This window comes from Diceros bicornis, chromosome 14, assembly GCF_020826845.1.
Source record: "Diceros bicornis minor isolate mBicDic1 chromosome 14, mDicBic1.mat.cur, whole genome shotgun sequence".
Taxonomy (NCBI): domain Eukaryota; kingdom Metazoa; phylum Chordata; class Mammalia; order Perissodactyla; family Rhinocerotidae; genus Diceros; species Diceros bicornis.
This window is the reverse complement of record NC_080753.1, coordinates 23803133-23821257: the sequence shown is the minus strand read 5'-3', so window position 1 is coordinate 23821257 and position 18125 is coordinate 23803133. Positions and strand designations below refer to the sequence as shown.

General features: G+C 60.0%; 1 protein-coding gene across 7 annotated transcripts in view; it reads left to right on the top strand.

The window, feature by feature from the left end:
* The window catches only part of FOXP4 (forkhead box P4), a 50819-nt gene extending 34071 nt beyond the window's left edge, over positions 1–16748 (top strand). Inside the window, exons 4-17 of one of the 7 annotated variants that reach the window (XM_058554420.1) lie at positions 2985–3056; positions 3618–3704; positions 5177–5324; positions 5443–5656; positions 5934–6038; positions 6751–6838; positions 7901–7984; positions 8097–8304; positions 8388–8464; positions 9408–9509; positions 12971–13092; positions 14600–14666; positions 15228–15397; positions 15546–16748. In XM_058554420.1, the coding sequence (XP_058410403.1) occupies positions 2985–3056; positions 3618–3704; positions 5177–5324; positions 5443–5656; positions 5934–6038; positions 6751–6838; positions 7901–7984; positions 8097–8304; positions 8388–8464; positions 9408–9509; positions 12971–13092; positions 14600–14666; positions 15228–15397; positions 15546–15693 (1692 nt within the window). In that variant the 3' untranslated portion in view covers positions 15694–16748. Of the gene's footprint in view, positions 1–2933; positions 3057–3617; positions 3705–5176; positions 5325–5442; positions 5657–5933; positions 6039–6750; positions 6839–7900; positions 7985–8096; positions 8305–8387; positions 8465–9407; positions 9510–12970; positions 13093–14599; positions 14667–15227; positions 15398–15545 lie in introns of all 7 variants that reach the window. The other 6 variants (XM_058554416.1, XM_058554414.1, XM_058554415.1 and 3 more) reach the window with 6 other exon arrangements.
* The last annotated feature ends 1377 nt before the right edge of the window (positions 16749–18125 follow it).

Below are 18125 nucleotides of genomic sequence, written 5' to 3'. Positions count from 1 at the left end.
GGGAGGGGGTCGGCCAGCTCAGCAGATGAGCATGTGGCAGCCACCTCATTGACCTTTCCTGACCCCATTGGGCCACCTTAGAGACAAGTACACCCAAGGTGGATTCGTCCAGAGCTCTGCCTCTCCAGCCAGCTGCTCAGCCAATTGGCAGGAACGGCCGGGGCCAGGGCCGCCTTCCAAGGTCATCTCTTCTCTTTCCCTGCCTCCAAGTAGGAAAGCCCCAAGGAAGGAAATGCCACATCCTTTCTCGCATGCCACTCGCAGTGACTCACAGTCCCAGTGCCTGGAAACATCTCCTGGGTGTCTGGTCTCATTCTCCCTGCTGTGGGCCACATCCATGTCCTCTAGTTCAGTTCTTGCCCTGACGAGAATGAGAGGCCTTGTGCTTTTGTCCTGAGTGACCCTTGTCACGCAGTGCCTTCTGGGGCCCCTGACGAGCCTCAGGTGCAACAGTGGAGAAGGGAAAGGGGAAGAGAATAGAAAAGGGAAGAGGAAAATCCAGAATGGTTTCAAAAGTAATTTTCCATACATTTGTATAGAATTTAGGCATACAAATCACTTTCACTGACCCTCCTCCCGTCATCCCTTTGAGGGCAGGCAGGTTATTTAACTTCTCCTGGCCTCAGTTTTCTCATTTGTAAAGTGGCAACAATGACACCCTCTTCCTGGGTGGCTGTGAGGATTCAGGGAGATAATGCACACAGAGGGCTTAGGCAAGTGCCTGGTGCGTCATCAGCAGTCAGCAGCATCCTCTGAGGATGAGGGGACGCGGGAGGGCAGGGGTTCCAAACTCAGTGCATGGAGAAAGTGAGGCTTGGTGACTAGTCAGTGTCGGGGACAAGAACCTAGGTGGCCTGACTCAGAGATCCAGGACTCTGAGCTCAGCACCACTGTGTTGGGCGCCCCCCTCGGAGGAGGAAAGCAAGGACAGGTGAGCAGCTGCCCGGCTGCCTTGGGGGCACCCGACAAGGACACAGGGGCTGGCTCTGCAGGGGGGTGGGTCTGTGCCATTTTCTGCCCCCCACCCCAGGCCCCTCCGAGAGTGCTGACGGGAACACCCCGGCAGCCTGGCCTTCCAGAGTCTCCCCGGGGTACATAGTTAAGAGGGAGGTTGGTCTTTGGGGTCTCCAGCCTCCTCTCCGACCCCTCCAGCTCCCTGGGTGGTTCCGTGTCCACACTCTCCCTAATCCTTCTCAAGACCTGCTCTGGGACGGGGCAGGCAGTGTGAGACATGGAAACACCGGGAACCTGGGCACGCAGATCTGGGCTTGAATCCCAGCCCTGCCGCTAAAGGCTCCTCATTAGAGACCCTCGGAGCCTTTGCCTCCATTCACACCGTACATCCGTGGCCAAAAAGCTGGGTTGTGCCCTTCTCGGGGACATTTGCACAGAGATGGCAGAGGTAAAGGAGGAAAGCCCAGGACTGGGGCTTGGCCCGTAGTTATGGGGGCAAGAAGAGTTGGGGGCAGTGGGACTCCCTCATGTCCTTGGATCCACTGCACCCCCCGTTGCTCCTCTGCCTGGGGATTCCCCAAGTGGTGGCTCGAGGCTGAGTCCTGCCCCAGCCAGGGATCTGGAGGGGAACCAACTCCTCCTCCCGTGCCCCACGCCCCAGGCTGGGGGAGGTTGACAGAGGCCACAAGTCCCCTTGAGACCTAACCTGTCACGTTCCGCCCAGGACAAGTCCCTGCAGGACGCCCCTGCCTCCCTGCCCCAGAGCTGGCAGAGGGGCCTCTGATCTGCTGGGGAAAGTATTTCAGCTTAGGAGAGCAGACACTTAGTGAGTGCCTGCTGTGTGCTGGGCGCCTGGAAGTAAGAAGGGGGTTAGAGAAGAGTGTGCACACAGGGCAGAGTGGTGGGGGTGGCAGAGAGTCCCGTTAGGGCACCTGTTCTGCTAAAACGGGGACAAGATGGCATTGCAACTTGGGTCTCCCTGGCTGTGACTGCACCAGCCTGGGGGGTTCAGGGGAGGTGAGGCTGGGAAAAGAATGATGTTACTGCTTTTCCCTGAACCTTTTGTTTTTAGCTAGATTCTCTGGGCCTCCTGTAGAGGCCTAACCCAGGGCAGGGGCCAGAGAGCTGCTCTACTTTGAGAATCCTGCATGTTGCAGCTGGAAGGAGTCATCTTTTGTAGTCTAATCCCTGTTTTATGTTTGAAGAAACTGACACTCCAGAGAGGGCAAGTGACTTGCTGGAGGTCACACAGCAAGTTCAGTGCAGAGCTTGGAATAGAAGCCCCCCTTCTAACTCCCTGCCTGGTGTTCTTTCCACCGCACTGCAGACATAACTGAACCTACACACACTCTCACACACCCAAGGATGGCACTGACAGCACTCCCTGGGTTTCAGTTCTGGGCCTCTGTGTGTGCCATCTAGACAGGTGTGCTGGAGTATATGAGTCCAGGTCCTCCTGCCACACGGGCCTCTTTTTGAATCCTTCCCATGCCTGCAGACGGCCCTCCTGGCCGGGCCCACCCTGTAGACAGTGTTCTCAGAGTAGATGAGCAAGAGTTGGGAATCGCTAGTGGCTGCCACTCCCCATCGCTAGGGGAGAAACCCTCCAAAGCCTGGGTTCTGCTGAACAGTGTCACTCGGGTCTAATCTTCCTGCCCTGAAGATAGCGCCCCCCACAGTAATAGCCAGCCCCGTGCACTTGCTGTGTGCCAGGCTCCGTTCTAAGGATTAGCTCAGTAATCCTCACGATAACCTGAAGAGGTGGGCACTGTCGCTACTTCCATTTCAGAGACGGGAACAGGGAACAGGGAGGTAAGTCACTTGTCCCAGGACACAAAGCTTGTCGGTGGCAGAGCCAGAACTTGAACCCAGGCAGCCTCACCGCTGAGCCGCTCTGCTGTCCTGTGGGTGGGGCCTTGGGCGCACGCCCTCCCCGGGGCGGGGTTGAGGTGAGCAGGCTAACAGGGCCGATCCCACAGGTGCCCATGTCGGTGGCCATGATGTCGCCGCAGATGCTTACCCCCCAACAGATGCAGCAGATCCTGTCGCCGCCACAACTGCAGGCCCTGCTCCAGCAGCAGCAGGCACTCATGCTCCAGCAGGTGAGTCTGGCCCCAGGGCAGCTGAGAAGTCAGGGAAAGGAGGGCGAGTGGGGGCAGGCTCCCACCTTCCCCCTGTTTACTGCCAACACCACTGAGGGCCAAAGCAAGGCAGAAACCAGAGAGACTGCTCAGGCCAGACTGGTCTGCATTCCTCCAGGGCAGCTGGGGAGAGGTCAGAGGTCAGGCTTCTCCCCCAGCAGCCTCCCCATCCTCCCTCCCTGGGTGCGGGGCCCCTCTATCTCCAGAACCCCAGAGAAGGGCAAAGTCCTGGAACATCCTGGCACCTTGTCGTGACCTATTCAGGGGACTCACCAAGAGGCAGAGAGGGCTCGGGGGTGTGAGATGAAGCCCCACTCCCTCCCCGTGCAGTGCAGACCCTGCTCAGGGAACCTCAGAGCAGCCTGGGGAGAGTGGACGTCTCCCTGCCCGGCCACAGGGAGACTCCCCACTCCTGCCTCCGGAGCCCAGTCGCGATGCGGCTGGGGTGGCTCTGTGGTCAGCCGTCGGCTGCCCGTGGTCACCTGCTCCCACTCCCGCCTCCTGCACCCCTTCCCCGCCCAGCTGCAGGAATACTACAAGAAGCAGCAAGAGCAGCTCCACCTGCAGCTCCTCACCCAACAGCAGGCTGGGAAGCAGCAACCCAAAGAGGTGAGGGCCCGTCCCCTGCGGCCCAGCCCCGTCCCCGCAGAGCCTGGGAGCCTCAGGGTAGTCAGGAGAGAGTCGCCTTGTGGGAATAGTGGACCAGTCAGGAAGAGGCCGGGGGAGGGGGTCAGGGAGCACGGGGAGAGGGGGACGGGGCCCCCATTTCTCCACCCCCCCTCATCCCCACTCAGTCCTCTCCTTGCCTGTGTTGGATTAAGGAGAGCAGGAAAGCGCAGCCCTGTGCTGTCTTGGCACATGCGTGTACACACGTGTTTGAGTGAGCGTCGCATGGTCCACTCTCGTGACCAGCTGCCTCGTGTCGTGCCCTCTTCCTGCCCACTTGTCTCTTAGCGACCCAGCACCTCAGCCCTCCACTCTGGTCATGAGAATCTCAGTCTCTCAGCAAACCACACTCCTCCCCAGCCCTGCTCCCTCCAGAGAACTCCCCAGCCTACACCCCATGTCTCGTCTGGGCCATAGTGCCTTCTGAGCTTCCCTGCTATGGCCCAGACACGCGCCTCCCTCCTGCTGGCCAACCACAGCCCAGTTCTGAGTCGCCTCTTCCCAGAAGGCTGCCCTGCTGACAGCCAGTCATTCCCCTGTGCCTTCAGCCTCCCCCTCAACTTATAGTTGCTGCATTCTCAGCATTATCTCTAAGCTGATTTTACTGAATAGCCAGCCCCCCACCCCACCCCACCCCCGGGGCAGGCAGGCAGGCAGGCAGAGACAGCCCTGCCTCCCAAGCACCCAGGACACGCTTGGCTCCTGGGGCTCAGAACACTTGCTGACAGCCTGACTTGTCAGTGCCTGTGTGAAGAGCTGAATTTGGAGGGGAAGGGGGCAGGGGCCAGAGCAAGACAGAGGGAGAGAACGTGAGACTGAGAGCATACGAGGGCGCCTGTGCCCCGGCGGTAGCCATGTGCCCGTTCCCTGAGCCTGGCCCTGATGACCAGCTGATGCTGACCTGTTCAAGTCGGTTGGACTGCTTGATTCTCCGTATCTAAGAAGCAAGAGAGGAAAGGAGCTGGAGGGGAGACGGCCCCCTCCTCAGAGCGGGAGGGGGGCTCCCCGGGCATGTGGGAAGGGTGCCTGCCAGGCGGGAGTGGCCCCCGAGTCTGACAGGCTCATCGATCATTGAGATGAGCCCCCCCCACCAGGCGCACACAGCTGCGGTGCGGGAGCTGGAGCAGCCGAAGGAGGGAGGCGGGAGCAGGGACGGCGTCGTGCTGCGTGTCTGGGTCTGGCTGTGTGTGTTTGCGCGCGTGCGTGCATGCGTGTGTTTACTGCGAGGAGGCATGCAGCCCTATGGAAGCTGGGCCGGGAGCAGAGACGCTGCAGCTGCGGACGCCGCCACGACAGCTCCAACAGCTCCGGGGGCTGACAGGCCCTGGGAGGGGGTGGCCGCAGGCTGGGGGCCAGATGGCACGCTGGAGGCTGATGGCACCCCTCTCTGCCCACCCCCTCGGGCCCCCCACCAGGCACTGGGGAACAAACAGCTGGCCTTCCAGCAGCAGCTTCTGCAGATGCAACAGCTGCAGCAGCAGCACCTGCTCAACCTGCAGAGACAGGGGCTGGTCAGCCTGCAGCCCAGCCAAGCCTCGGGGCCCCTGCAGACCCTCCCGCAAGGTGAGTGGCCCGCTCCCTCCCGGACCCACGGCCCTCCCTGTACCCCGGGGGTGAGCAGCCCCTGCTCCAGGGCCAGGTAGGGGGCCCTGCCAGCTTCCCACCTGCGTCTCTCCTGTAGCAGCCGTGTGCCCAACAGACCTGCCCCAGCTGTGGAAGGGCGAGGGGGCCCCTGGGCAGCCCGCCGAGGACAGCGTCAAGCAGGAGGGGCTGGACCTCACCGGCACGGCCGCCACCGCTACCTCGTTCGCCGCCCCCCCCAAAGTCTCACCCCCCCTCTCCCACCACACCCTGGCCAACGGACAGCCCACTGTGCTCACACCTCGGAGAGACAGGTACACGGCCCAGGCTTGGAGGGGGTGCTGCCGACCTGCCCGAGGGCACACCTGGACCCCTAGGGAGGACACCCGTGGTGGGGGCTGGGAGAGGGGCCGGAGCCCCGGGACCCGGAAAGTTTACCGCTTTCCCAGGGCACAGAGAACTGTGCTTGGCCTCTGGGAAACCTGTATTAGGGACAGAAACGTCACCAGCAGGGGAGCTGGGGCTGAGCTGGGCCCCCCGGCTGCTGCCATGTTCAGGGTCCCTGAGCACCACCTCCTCCTGTCCTCCTAGCTCCTCCCACGAGGAGACCCCCGCCTCCCACCCCCTCTACGGACACGGAGAGTGCAAGTGGCCAGGCTGTGAGACCCTGTGTGAAGACCTGGGCCAGTTTATCAAGTAGGTGTCCCCCTCACTCTCCTTTCTCCCCAGCCTACCCCTGCCAGCCTTTCCACAGGGCACCTCCCCGCCAGCTTGCCCCTTCTGGGCCTTCGGCCACCAGCTGTCCTGCTGTCCTCTCCCCAGGGAGGGCCGCGTTCCTCCTCTGCCTCCGGTCACTCCCACCCCTGTCCCCAGTCTATATTCCCAGGCCTGTAGCTTTCCCACCTGTCCCCAGGCTGTTGAAGCCCAGCAGGTGGGGGTGTGAGGAGGAGAGGACTCCCCCTCCGCCCTCCCTAGCTTCTCCCAGACTCAGCCCCAGAGAGTGATGGCTTGGTGACGGCCAGAGGCCGGCCCACAGGCAGGGCAGGAGGCGGCCAGCTGCCACGGCGGTGCCAGGCTCTGTCACTGACTGATTAACTCCGCTGTCTCCGGACCCTGGCAGCATCAGGGTCAAACAAATTGTTTTCACGCTTCGTCAGAGGTTTGCTTAATTAGTTCACTTGCAATTAGATCTCTCTGTAGCTGGGATTTTAGCAAAGACATCAAAGGAGACTGAAGAGAAGGCGAGAAGGCGGCTTGCCCCGTTTTTTTCCCACCTCTTTCCCTTCTTTGTATCTCTTGGTCTGTCTGCTTTCTAGGCGGAGGGCTGGATTAGAGGAGGGGACGGGAGGGTGGGGACAGCAGGAAAACCAGGCCTTACCTTCTCCTCTCCACCCCTCCCGCCTTGAAGACACCTCCACACGGAGCACGCCCTGGACGACCGCAGCACGGCCCAGTGCCGCGTGCAGATGCAGGTGGTGCAGCAGCTGGAGATCCAGGTGTGGGCCGCGCCGTGGGGGCGGGGCGGCAGGCACTGGCCCCACCTACAGCGCTGATTTTCCAGGAGGGGTCAGGAGGTCTCATGGAAGGGTCGTCTTATGCTTTCTAGGTCCTAATTACCATGGTCATGAGGTATGGGCAGCTGGATTCTGAGGGAGACTGAGATTGTGAGGGGGCGTCTCTGCTGGGAGGTCCGGAAGAGACTCATACTAATAAAAACAACGAAAATAATATTAACAGCTAACATTGAGCACTTTGTGCTGTACTAAATACTTGACCTCTGTAAGTCAAGGAATCCTCTTAACCCTATATGGTGGATACTAGTATTATCCACATTCTGTAGATAGAGAACACAGGCACAGAGAGGTCAAGGAACTGGCCTCCGATCACTCAGCTAGTGGGTGGCAGGGCTGGGATTAGAAGAACCTAGGCAGTCTGGCCTCCTCCGAGTCTGAGCTCTATAGCACGACATACTCAGGAGGCTACTCAGGACAGGCTGTCAGGCAGCCAATCAATACTTACCCGTTTCCCTCCGGCACCTGCTGTGAGAGGGTAGATGTGAACGGTCTATTGAATTGATGAATGGGGGTGAATGAATCATTCATCCAGTCCTGCACTCCATTCAGTGTGTGAGGACCCTTTCAGGCACAAGTGCCACTGAACTTGGGTGGTGGTCTGCCACAGCCTCTGCCCTTGCTGGGGAGAAAAGGCGTGTGTTGTTAGGAAGGAGGCCCTGACTTGTAGCTGCTGTGATGAACTTGAGCCTGGGACACTCAGTCTGGAGGAGAAGCAGGGACGGCTTCACGGGGTAGGCTGCCCCCTGGTCCTGGCCTTGAGGGTTGAGGGTACAAGGGGCCAGAGGGGCAGAGAAGAGCCGAGGGCTTCCAGGAGCAGGGGACAGAGAGAGGGAGCCGGCGTGCCGAGGAAGGGAGGCAAGTGGTGGTGGGAATGGGGGCTTTCTGGGGAGTCTGGTGGGGAGAGCTGGGATGTGGAGGAGGAAGAGGTCCCGGCTGCCTCTGAGGCAGGGGTGAAGCCCCTGCTCACCTCCTGCCTCTCCACAGCTCGCCAAGGAGAGCGAGCGGCTGCAGGCCATGATGGCCCACCTGCACATGCGGCCTTCGGAGCCCAAGCCCTTCAGCCAGCCAGTGAGTGACTCTCCCTTGCCTTTGGCCCTCCCCAAACCCCTCTCCAGCCCCCTGGAGCCTGGGGACCCCCACCCTCCAGTGCTGGTCTCAGCCCCCTCCCCGTTGCTCACAGCTGAACCCGGTCCCCGGCTCCTCCTCATTCTCCAAGGTGACCATCTCCGCAGCAGACTCGTTCCCAGATGGTCTTGTGCACCCCCCCACCTCGGCTGCCGCCCCTGTCACCCCTCTACGGCCCCCTGGCCTCAGCTCTGCCTCCCTGCACAGCGGGGGCCCCGCCCGCCGGAGGAGCAGCGACAAGTTCTGCTCCCCCATCTCCTCAGGTAAGGGCCAAGGGGAGGAGCGTTTTCTTCCCCCAAGCTCCGCCCCCCATCCGGCTCCTTCATTCTTTGCCTGTCTCCCCCAGAGCTGGCCCAGAATCACGAGTTCTACAAGAACGCCGACGTCAGGCCGCCCTTCACCTACGCCTCCCTCATCCGCCAGGTGAGCATGCAGGTGGACGCAGGGGTGCGGATGGCCACAGGCTGCCTCCCCAGCCCTCATGCGCCCTGGCTTCAGGGTCCTAGTCTCCCGAGGGTCCCGGGGCCAGAGGAGATGGCTTGCCCTCTCACGTCTGTCCTCTCCCCTCACACGTCCTTTCCTTCTCAGCCGCACAGTCTCTCTCACAGGCTGCAGCTTGTAGCACAGACGGGTCTCTGGGGGACACACACTATTTTTTGCCACTCATCACCCACTGTGTCATTCATTTGCTCATTTCCATGTACACACGCTTTCCCACGAGCCTATTTTCTGATAGACTTATGGTCACTCTTAGTCTGCCTCCTCCTTTCTCTCACACACACGTGCGCACGCGTGCGCACGCACACACACACACACACACACACACCTCTCCTCCCTTCCTCGTGTCCTTGGTCCTCATGTAATAGTCACTCACATATGAACATACATTTACATGTATGTCCTCTCGCTCTGATCTCCCCACACAGAGGGACACAGCCTCACACCTATTCTCATACACACACATCCCTGTCTCATGCTTACAGTGCCTTTTGCCAGAAACAGGATAAATTCCATCAGCCCCACCCCTGGACATCTCGCTCCCAAGAATACTGCTTTCGTTCCCACTCTAGGGCAGGGGCACTTGGAGCCATTTTCCCCCCAGAAGAAATTCATGTGCCTCTCGCACAAGCATATAGTCCTTGAGGATCATGTACCCTTTGGCCTCTGGCTGGGCTGTAACCAGTCTGCCCCTCAGGGACCAGCGAGCACCCACCAGTCCTCTCATCCACACGCTTCTGAGCAGGTCTCCTCTGCTCTCAGGGTGAGGTGGGGACCAGGCAGAGGAGAGATCCTGGGGGAGAGAACACAGGCCTCTGACCCTTCGAGGCCCAGACTGAGGGTCCCTTGGCTTCTTCCTTGCCCACAGGCCATTCTGGAAACCCCCGACAGGCAGCTGACCCTGAATGAGATCTATAACTGGTTCACCAGGATGTTCGCCTATTTCCGGAGAAACACTGCCACCTGGAAGGTGAGGCGTGCCCTTTCCTCCTCACCCAAGGCCCCAGTCACCCTTGGACATCTCCACATCCCATTGAAACCAAGGCTGCCTAATAATTAGTCCTCTCCGAGAGGCGGTTCTACAGAAATGGCCCCACCAGGGCCCAGGCTGGGACATGGGGCCCTCCACCCCACCTCAGCAGGGGCTGTGGAATGTTCTCTAACCGCCTTTCAATGACCCCTTCCCTCCAGCCTTGTGCTGCCTTCTTTCTGGGAGAAAGCCCTCTTGTTCTCAGAAGTGCTCCGCATGGGCCCCAAAGACTCCAGCCCCATGAAGTAGGGCATCCAGGAGTCGGTAATGCCCGAGCCTGGTGGGGAGGCCTGGGTTCCATTCAAAAGAGACCCTAAGGGTCCAGGTACCTTGGCTAAAGGTGCATGTTCTGAAGCCTGGGGTGGGAGTAGGGGGTGTGCAGGCCCAGATACATGCATGGACCAAGGCGCTTGGGCTAGACACTGGGTCACAAACATAGGCACTCACACACACTCTCTGGCTCTGCCATCGGTGGCAGGAAGATAATTGTCTTCATCTAATTAGTCATTTCAACATCTTCAGCCATATGAGTTTTCCTGGGGGACCGGTGGCAGGCAAGAGAGGGACCCTAGAAAAATGGGACACGGAGATGCGGGCTGGGGCGCTAAGCCATTTGTTTCTCGGTAGCCAAGATGGGTGTGTGTGTCTGTTTCTGTCTGTCTGTCTGTCTGTCTCTGTCTGTGATGGATAAGAATATTAGGGTCTGTGTAGCAGGGTGGGAAAGCAATATCTAAATTGGGAGAGGGTGGGGGAAGGAGAAGGGAGTGTTGGCGCCCTGTGGGGAAAGTTAGACATCAGGGAAGGCGTCCCTGTCTCAGAACCTTAATTGGATTTCTGGCTCTTGAGTCCCCCTACTGGCAAGTGCAGAAACTGCAGTTAAACAGGCTACTTCCCCTCCTCCCACGGGGTTTCAACAAGTGTCACTGAGGCCCCCTCCCCACCAGTGCCTGGGACTGGGTGGGGTCTGCACAGAGCCTAGCCTTCTCTGCCCCGGGAATGTGCTGAATGCAGCAGGTGGGACTGCTCTATGACCGTCCGTATCCCCATGCCCAATTCCCAAAGCTGAGGGAGAGGCTGCGAGGCTGAGACAGCTGCTCTGATTGGCTGTGAGTGATGTCATTTCCTGCCAACCACAGTCCTGCCCTCTCTCTGCGCCTGCAGGGCCTTCTTGGGACCACCTGGTCCAGTCTCCAGCCTCCAGGCCAGTTTGGATACCAGGTTTTATAAATGATAGAGTCCCATACAAACGTTAGGGGTCATCACAACCAGTATCTGATGTTTACGTTAACACTGCAGCTTCATCCTCTGCCTTTAGGGGTGACAGTATAGAGCCTGACTTCCGTAAGACAACCTCCTCCTTGGGGGCAGGACCACTCACCCACCTACCCTGCTGTCCTGTTCTCTCTTAACTGTACACCCCACTGCAATTTCTCTCCTTCCTTAAGGTCAGGGGAGCTGGTTTGGGTGACTTCCTTAAACCTCTCAGTGACCACCATGAAGCCACCCCTCCCATAGCCCAGCCCCCTTTCCCTTCCACACCACCTTCCACTGGCTGCCCAGGCTTGGTCATCTGAGTGGTGCATCTCTCCCTCCCTGCTCCTCTTCCATCTCCCCTCACCTGGTCCAAGTCCCAACAGGAAGCCGGCTGAATGCTGCTTCCAGCACTTGGGGCCTTGCCTGTGCCCGCCCCCTGTCACAGCAGAATCTGTCTCAGCTTGAGGTCCACTGACCTTCAGGAGTTTGGCAGCCAAGCTTCATTGATGTGACTTGGGAAATGCACCTGGTCCACACCCAGCTCTCTTTCCCTTCCACCTCAACTTGCCACCCATTTATCTGCCCTTGGAGGTCCCTTCTCTTCTCCTCAGCTATGTCAGCTTCCTTCTCTCCCTCATCCTTCACCCTTTCTGGCCCCCACCCTGAGATGCTGTCCACTTCAGACCAGGGCAGAGAGGTCGGGAGCCGGCGTGGGCCGGGCCAGCTGCTGTTCACCCGGGGACCCTGCTGCCATCTGCCAAGCTGACGGTCCTCGCCGACCCTCCGCCGTGTCCCTCCCTCGCAGGGCCGATGTTGTGGGCCCGTCCTTTTGTTTACGCAGCCCCCGCCAGACCCCTTAAATTGCCGTTAATGTTTCAGCGTAACGAATTAGTCTCTCATCACGAATCAGGCTTCGAAATGAGGGAAAAAAGCCCCGATGAGGCCATCCTCGGAAATTGGGGTCATTCTCATTTGCAAAGCGGAGGATCGGAGCCCCGTAATGCGGGCAAATTTATTCCAAGGCAGGAGCCCCGGCGTGATTAGGCCCTTTGTAATTATCGCTCCAAGAGATTCCACTCCAGCCGCCCGCCTCCCTCGTGGATTAGCGAGCGAGTCGGAAAAATACACAGGATTTAATTAGAGGCAAATTAAAATTGGTAATGAAATCGGGCCAGTTGCAAGTGGCAAGAGTTGGAAGGGAGAGAGGGAGAGGGGATCTCCAGGGGCACGAGCTGCCGCCCTGCCTGCTTTCTCCCCGTTTAGAAATGTAACGAGGAGACAAGGATGGGGACGAGGGGGAGGCTGAGAGAGGAGAGTGCAGGGGCAGGACTGAGGGACCTGGAGAGAGGGTAGTGGGTGGATTGGGGCCCTGGGCCAGGCTCCCGGGGGGGGGAATTGGGCCAAGCACCCCCACCCTCACTAGAGTGTCCTACAAACCAGATGACCTCAATTCCTGAAGCTATCCTGCCAGGAGGAGGTGGGAGCAACCAGGTGACTTTTCCTCTTTTCTCTCCTCTTCCTGCCTTACAGCTGCTAAACCCACACTCTCCTCTCTCCCAGTTTATTTATTTCAACAAGTATGTATTAGGCCTCTATTGTATACCTCATGCTCTCAATAAGCTGTCTGTTCTGAGCCACAGCTCATAGTCACAGCTCCCACACTCCTAGGGGTCGAGGAAGGTCGCGGTGAGGGTTCCCGCGTTATTTAATGGAAATTCTACGTGCACCTGAGATAGGAGTCCCAGGCTTCCTGAGGTGCCAGGGCCCCAGTGTGATGTGCCGATCAGAAGGCCCGGGTAACAGCTACCTGTGTCAGATTAATGATGGTGGGAAAGCAAATTATTACAGATACTGTTTAGTTGGTAGACAAGAGTTTTCCACAGTGTGGCAGGGAGAAGGGGAGCAGAGGTAAATGGGCTGTTGCTGGTGAAGACGCTGGGAGCCCCTGGCTCCAAGGGTGGGCGGGGGCCGTCCTTCCCCTCCTGCTGCGTCTCCTCCCTGCTCGTCCCTGCGCCGGGAAGATGAGACCTTCCGGGGGGAGGGGGGAGGACACGGGACACGAGGACTTTCCTGTATGTGCTCACCCGGGCAGAGGAGGGCCGAGCAAGCCGCCTCTGAGCATCTGCCCCTCGTCACTGCGCCCCCAGAACGCCGTGCGACACAACCTCAGCCTGCACAAGTGCTTTGTGCGCGTGGAGAACGTCAAGGGCGCCGTGTGGACCGTGGACGAGCGGGAGTATCAGAAGCGGAGACCGCCAAAGATGACCGGGTATGTGGCCCCAGACCTGGGCAGGGGCAGCCGCCCGTAGTGTGGGCCGGGGCACCCCCACACACCAAGTCCTTCCCACTTTGGGGTGGGGCCGGGAGAAAAGGGGTGGAGGAGCCCAGGGGAGACTGGAACCTGGAAGTGACAGATGAGTAGAGAGAAGACACTTATGTCTTGTTCTGACTGAGGGAAGGAGCTGAGGGGGACCTGGCACCAGAGGGAGACAGAACCCAAAGTAGCCATAGCTGGAGCTGGGACAGGGGCAGATGCCAGCCAATGTGGCCGTTGGTGAGAGGGCTGCCATCCCCAGAGCCACTCGCCCCCATCTTATCACAGGATGAGCCAGCCTCTGAGATCCCCAGGCCCCACCTCTTCATTTTACCGGGAGAGGAGGCCCAGAGAGGGCAAGGGTGGTCACACAGCAAATTCGTGCAGAGCTGGGTCTCTGACCTCCCATCTTTTGTGTTCTGCTCTGCCATACAGCATTTTCAGTGGAAACTGAGGAACCTGGGTTGGAGGAGGATCAAAACCTCCTCTTTTGGCTTTCCTTCTAGTCCAGGGGCCTTCTCCCCACCCCAAGTATCCTCCACACAGGCAACCCTCTGGCCTGTGCCTCTTGGGCCAGAGGCCTCTGGGGAGGGGGAGAGAGGTCTGAAGCAAGCTAGATGGATATCTCTGTGGGTGCCTTTTCCCCTCAAAGATTCCCTTTCCCCCCGACAAGAGCTTCCCCTCCCCTGGGAAATTGTGAGGGCTGGGGCAGGGTTGGTGCCTGGGAAAGGGAGGAAAAGCCACCCACTCTGAGTGTCCCCACATGCCAGTCACAACACTAGGTAACTTCATGTCTCTTTATGAAGGTGGAATCAGAAGACCTGGGTTCAGGTTACACTTCTACTTCTCACCAGCTGTGTGACCTTGGGTTAATTCCTTAACCTCTCTGAGACGCTCTGTAAACTGACAGTCATCACTGTGGAAGAGGGACAGCCTTGAGCCATTGCTTTTCCTGACCCAACCCCTCAATACCTTCTTGTGCAGAAAAGCCTCTGGGATGGAGCATGTGGGGACAGGCTGAGCACATGGCTTATTAGATGTCCCGAAATTCAGGATGGCCAGGTGTGGATTTTACAGATACTGGACTATAGAGGCTCTAGCTCGGACCTTGCTGAACGCTGGAAAGTCTAGACTGGAGAGAAGAAGTGTGGGAGCAGCATGATGTGAAGGCAGGCATGGGAGGGTCCCTGTTCCCACTACCAGCTCTGAGAGGTTGGGCATGTTCCAGAGTCCCTGAGAGCCCCGCACCTCCCCTTGGAAGGGGCTGTCGGTACCTGCTGTGCCAGGTCAGCGTGAGGACTAAGATGGGGTGCACAGGCCCAGCAGACGGGGCCAACCCTGCGCTGGCTCCCAGGATAATGAACGGGCCAGTTCCTGGCACGGAGCAGGCCCTCAGTCAGGGTCAAGGTGAGGAGGAGGAGTATGTGAGTGAGTGAACCCAACACTGCCTCCTCTCCTCCAGGAGCCCCACCCTGGTGAAGAACATGATCTCGGGCCTCAGTTATGGAGCACTTAACGCCAGCTACCAGGTGACGGGGCCCCACGCACAGCCCACCTGCTCCCCTCTACCTCCTGCCCCCTCAATTGCCCTCCTGCACACACTGGCCTCTAGAAGAGACTCCCCCACTGCCCCCCTCCATGGGCCCACCTGCCAGAGGGGGTGGGGGAGTGGGAAGGAGGGTGGAGACCACTCTGTGTGACCAAAACCCCAACCCTCTGCTGCACCCTGCCTCAGGGCCCAGCCCCCACCTCTGGTTTCAAAGCTGGGTTTGGGCAGGGCAGGGTGGGGCAGAGAGAAGACAGGCTGGCATAACCAATGGGGTCCCCTTCCCTGGTTTGTCAGTCTGGAGGTCTTCTGCCTCCTGGGCAAGGGGGTAAGTCAGGCGCGGGTTCCCAAGAAAGCAGGTCAGAGTCAGAGCTCTGGCCTGGGGAGGGTGCTGTGTTCAAAAGGCTGAGCCTGGGCTGGGGGTGGTGCTAAGAGAGACCTGCCAGCTGGGCCAGCACACAGACACACAGGAGGCTCTCTAGGTGGTGGGGACGCACCTGACTGGGTGGAGCCCACTGACAGGCGCCAACCCTGTGCCCTCCAGGCTGCCCTGGCCGAGAGCAGCTTCCCCCTCCTCAACAGCCCTGGCATGCTGAACCCTGGTTCTGCCAGCAGCCTCCTGCCCCTCAGCCATGACGACGTGGGCGCCCCCGTGGAGCCGCTGCCCAGCAACGGCAGCAGCAGCCCCCCTCGGCTGTCCCCACCCCAATACAGGTGAGCACACAGCATGGACCGCATGCTCAGGGATGGTGGGATCCTGGGAAGGCGAGCTGTGGACACCCCACTGGGCCCCCAAATTGTGGATGCATTTAGAGGGCAGAGGAAAGCCCCCAGGGTGCCCACGCGCCCCCTCCCGTCGCAGCCACCAGGTGCAGGTGAAAGAGGAGCCGGCGGAGGCGGAGGACGACAGGCGGCCGGGCCCGGCCCTGGGGCCCCCCAACCCCGGCACCTCGGGGCCTCCGGAAGACAGGGACCTGGAGGAGGAGCTGCCGGGAGAGGAGCTGTCCTAAGGGCCTCCAGGGGCAGGCAGGGCAGGGGTGAGACCCCTCCCTTCCGGAAGCCAGGCCCCACCTACCCCCACTCCACAGCCCCGCCCAAACCTCAAGGCACTTCCAGGACTCAGATGGGGGCCGGGCCAGCAACGCCCGCTCTGACCTGACTGACAGACGCTCGGGGGCAGGGATGGTCCCGCCCCCGAGAGGACACAGAACCCCTGGTCTGGGACCAGCAGAGGACACGGAGGGCCCAGACCCCTCCTCAGACCCTTCCCGACATCTGAATACCGTCTCCCCCCCAACCACCAGCAGCAGCAGGGCCCTCCTCCCCCACCAGCTGTCCCCTCGGGGCCCCTCAGCGCCATGGAGACCCGCAGGCGGGGCAAAGCCACCTCTCAGACCCAGGGCCTCTCGCACCTGGCTCCGGCAGTGATTTTTGGCCAGAGGCCCCCCCTTCCCTCATTTGTGCTCCCATTCACCGTCTTTTCCGTACTGTGAAGAAATAACTCTCCACCTCTAACTCCGGCCCCCGCCCCCGCCTAGATGGGGGGACTGAAGTTTCAGACCACCCCCTGGAGAAACCAGCCCCTTCAGCTGTGCCCACTCAGAAGCCACAGCTGAGGTGGGACAGGTTGTCCCTGTGGGGGGTCCGTGGGAGCAGGACAGCCAGGCTCCAGCCCCTCCCCCCATCGCTGAAGTGGGCCTCCACCCTCTGTGCTGGGTGCTTCTCCGGCTGCCCCCACTCCAGGGGGCACAGGAAGAGGCCCAGTGCCAGCCCTCCACAGAGAGGTCTGTGCCAGGTGGGCTTCTGGAGGTGGAGCTGATGGGAGCCAAGGTACCCTTGAGGCTGGAGCTGGGGCTAGAGGTGGCGCCCAGCTGCAGCACCCTGTGTCTGTCATGGGGCAAGGCCAGGCTGAAACCAGGCTGAGGGGCAGGTGAGATTAATATGGTGGCTGCTGTGACCCAACAGGTCAGCCCTGCCCCAAGCCTACAGGTCCCCCTTGCAGTCCTCCCTCACCCTCCCTCAGCACCCGGTCCCTTTCCCCCCAGTTAAACGGATGACCAAAGACCTTTCTTATGCCGGAAGCAGAAACCAAAACTTTTTGTTGGCTTTTTCCTTTGTCGCCTCCCGCAGCCCCCACTCCCACCCCAGCCCCAGGCTGGAAGCCCTCCCTCCACTTAAGTTATTGTTTTAAACCAAAGTTTACAGTGTTTGTTGGTGGCCGAGACCCTCTCTCTCCACCCTTTCTCCACCCTACCCTGAGGACCCTGGGACTCAGGAGAGGCTGGGGGCCCTGCTTACCCCCCTCTGCTCCTGCCCAGCCTGGGGGAAGGAAAGAGGGCAGAGGGGAGGAGGCGGGCAGCCCTCGACACCCCGCGGGCAGGGGCCGTGGGAGCCCTCGTCCCCACCCTGGGCTGCTTCCTGGGGGCTCTCGGACCCCTCTCTAGGACCAAGTCCCCCATCACGCTGGGAGTGTGGATTCCAGCAGAGGAGCTGGAGAAAAAGTGAGACTCTCCACAGACCCCCTATGGGGGACCCCAACTCAAGGCCAAGGGACTGGGTGTGTTGGATGCTCATGACGCCCCAGGCCCCTTTGCTGAGAAGACTCCTTGGACTATTTCCCAACCAACCCCACATACACCCCTTCACAAGCCACCCTTCCCCAGAGGCGGGGGGCCCTCCGCCCCTCCCCTGTGTACCCCCCACCTGTGTTCCGTTTGACCAGCACAGAAATATTAAACGTCCTCTATTCACGGGGCCCTGTGTGTGTCACCAAGGTGAGGGAGGGCAGGGGCATTAGTGCAGAAAGATGGCTCTGCTCTGGGGGCTGGGGCAGGAGGCGCCCGCTGGACGGTGGGGGCTCCTGTCAGGGTGCTTTCTGTGAGGGCCTGAGTGGGCGTGCGTGGGCTTGTGCCCCGGGCACTGGCCAGCCTCCGGGTTTACAGCAGGGCCTTCAGTCCTCTGCTCCTCCTGTCCCCTCTTCCACGCGTGGTCTTGGTGTTCTCCGGGAGTTTCTTTCAAACCAGGTCTCGCCTGTTTTCTCCCAAAATCACAGCTCCTTGCCCCACTTCCTTCATGGGTTTGAAAGCCGAGTTCCTGCCAGAGTCTTTTCAGCAGCTAGTAGGTTCCTCCTGGGATGGAGAGGACTCCTGCTGCGGGGCCACCCCTCCCCATGTCTTCTTAGGGGGCTACCTGGATAGGTGTGTGTGCGCACGCACGGGGTGGCATCAAGATGCTTGTGGTAGGGCTATTATGGATGCACACATGCCCGTATTTGCAGTGTCATAATACTGCTGGGCTCGGCGTTGGAAAACTGTGCAGAGGGGACCCCGGACAGTTGGGGGAGGGAAGGAAAAGAGGAGCAGGTCCAAGCTGTCAAACCAAAGGTGGGTCCTGACACCTCTCTCAGCCCCACCTCAAATCCAGGCCCCCCACCTTCCCAGGC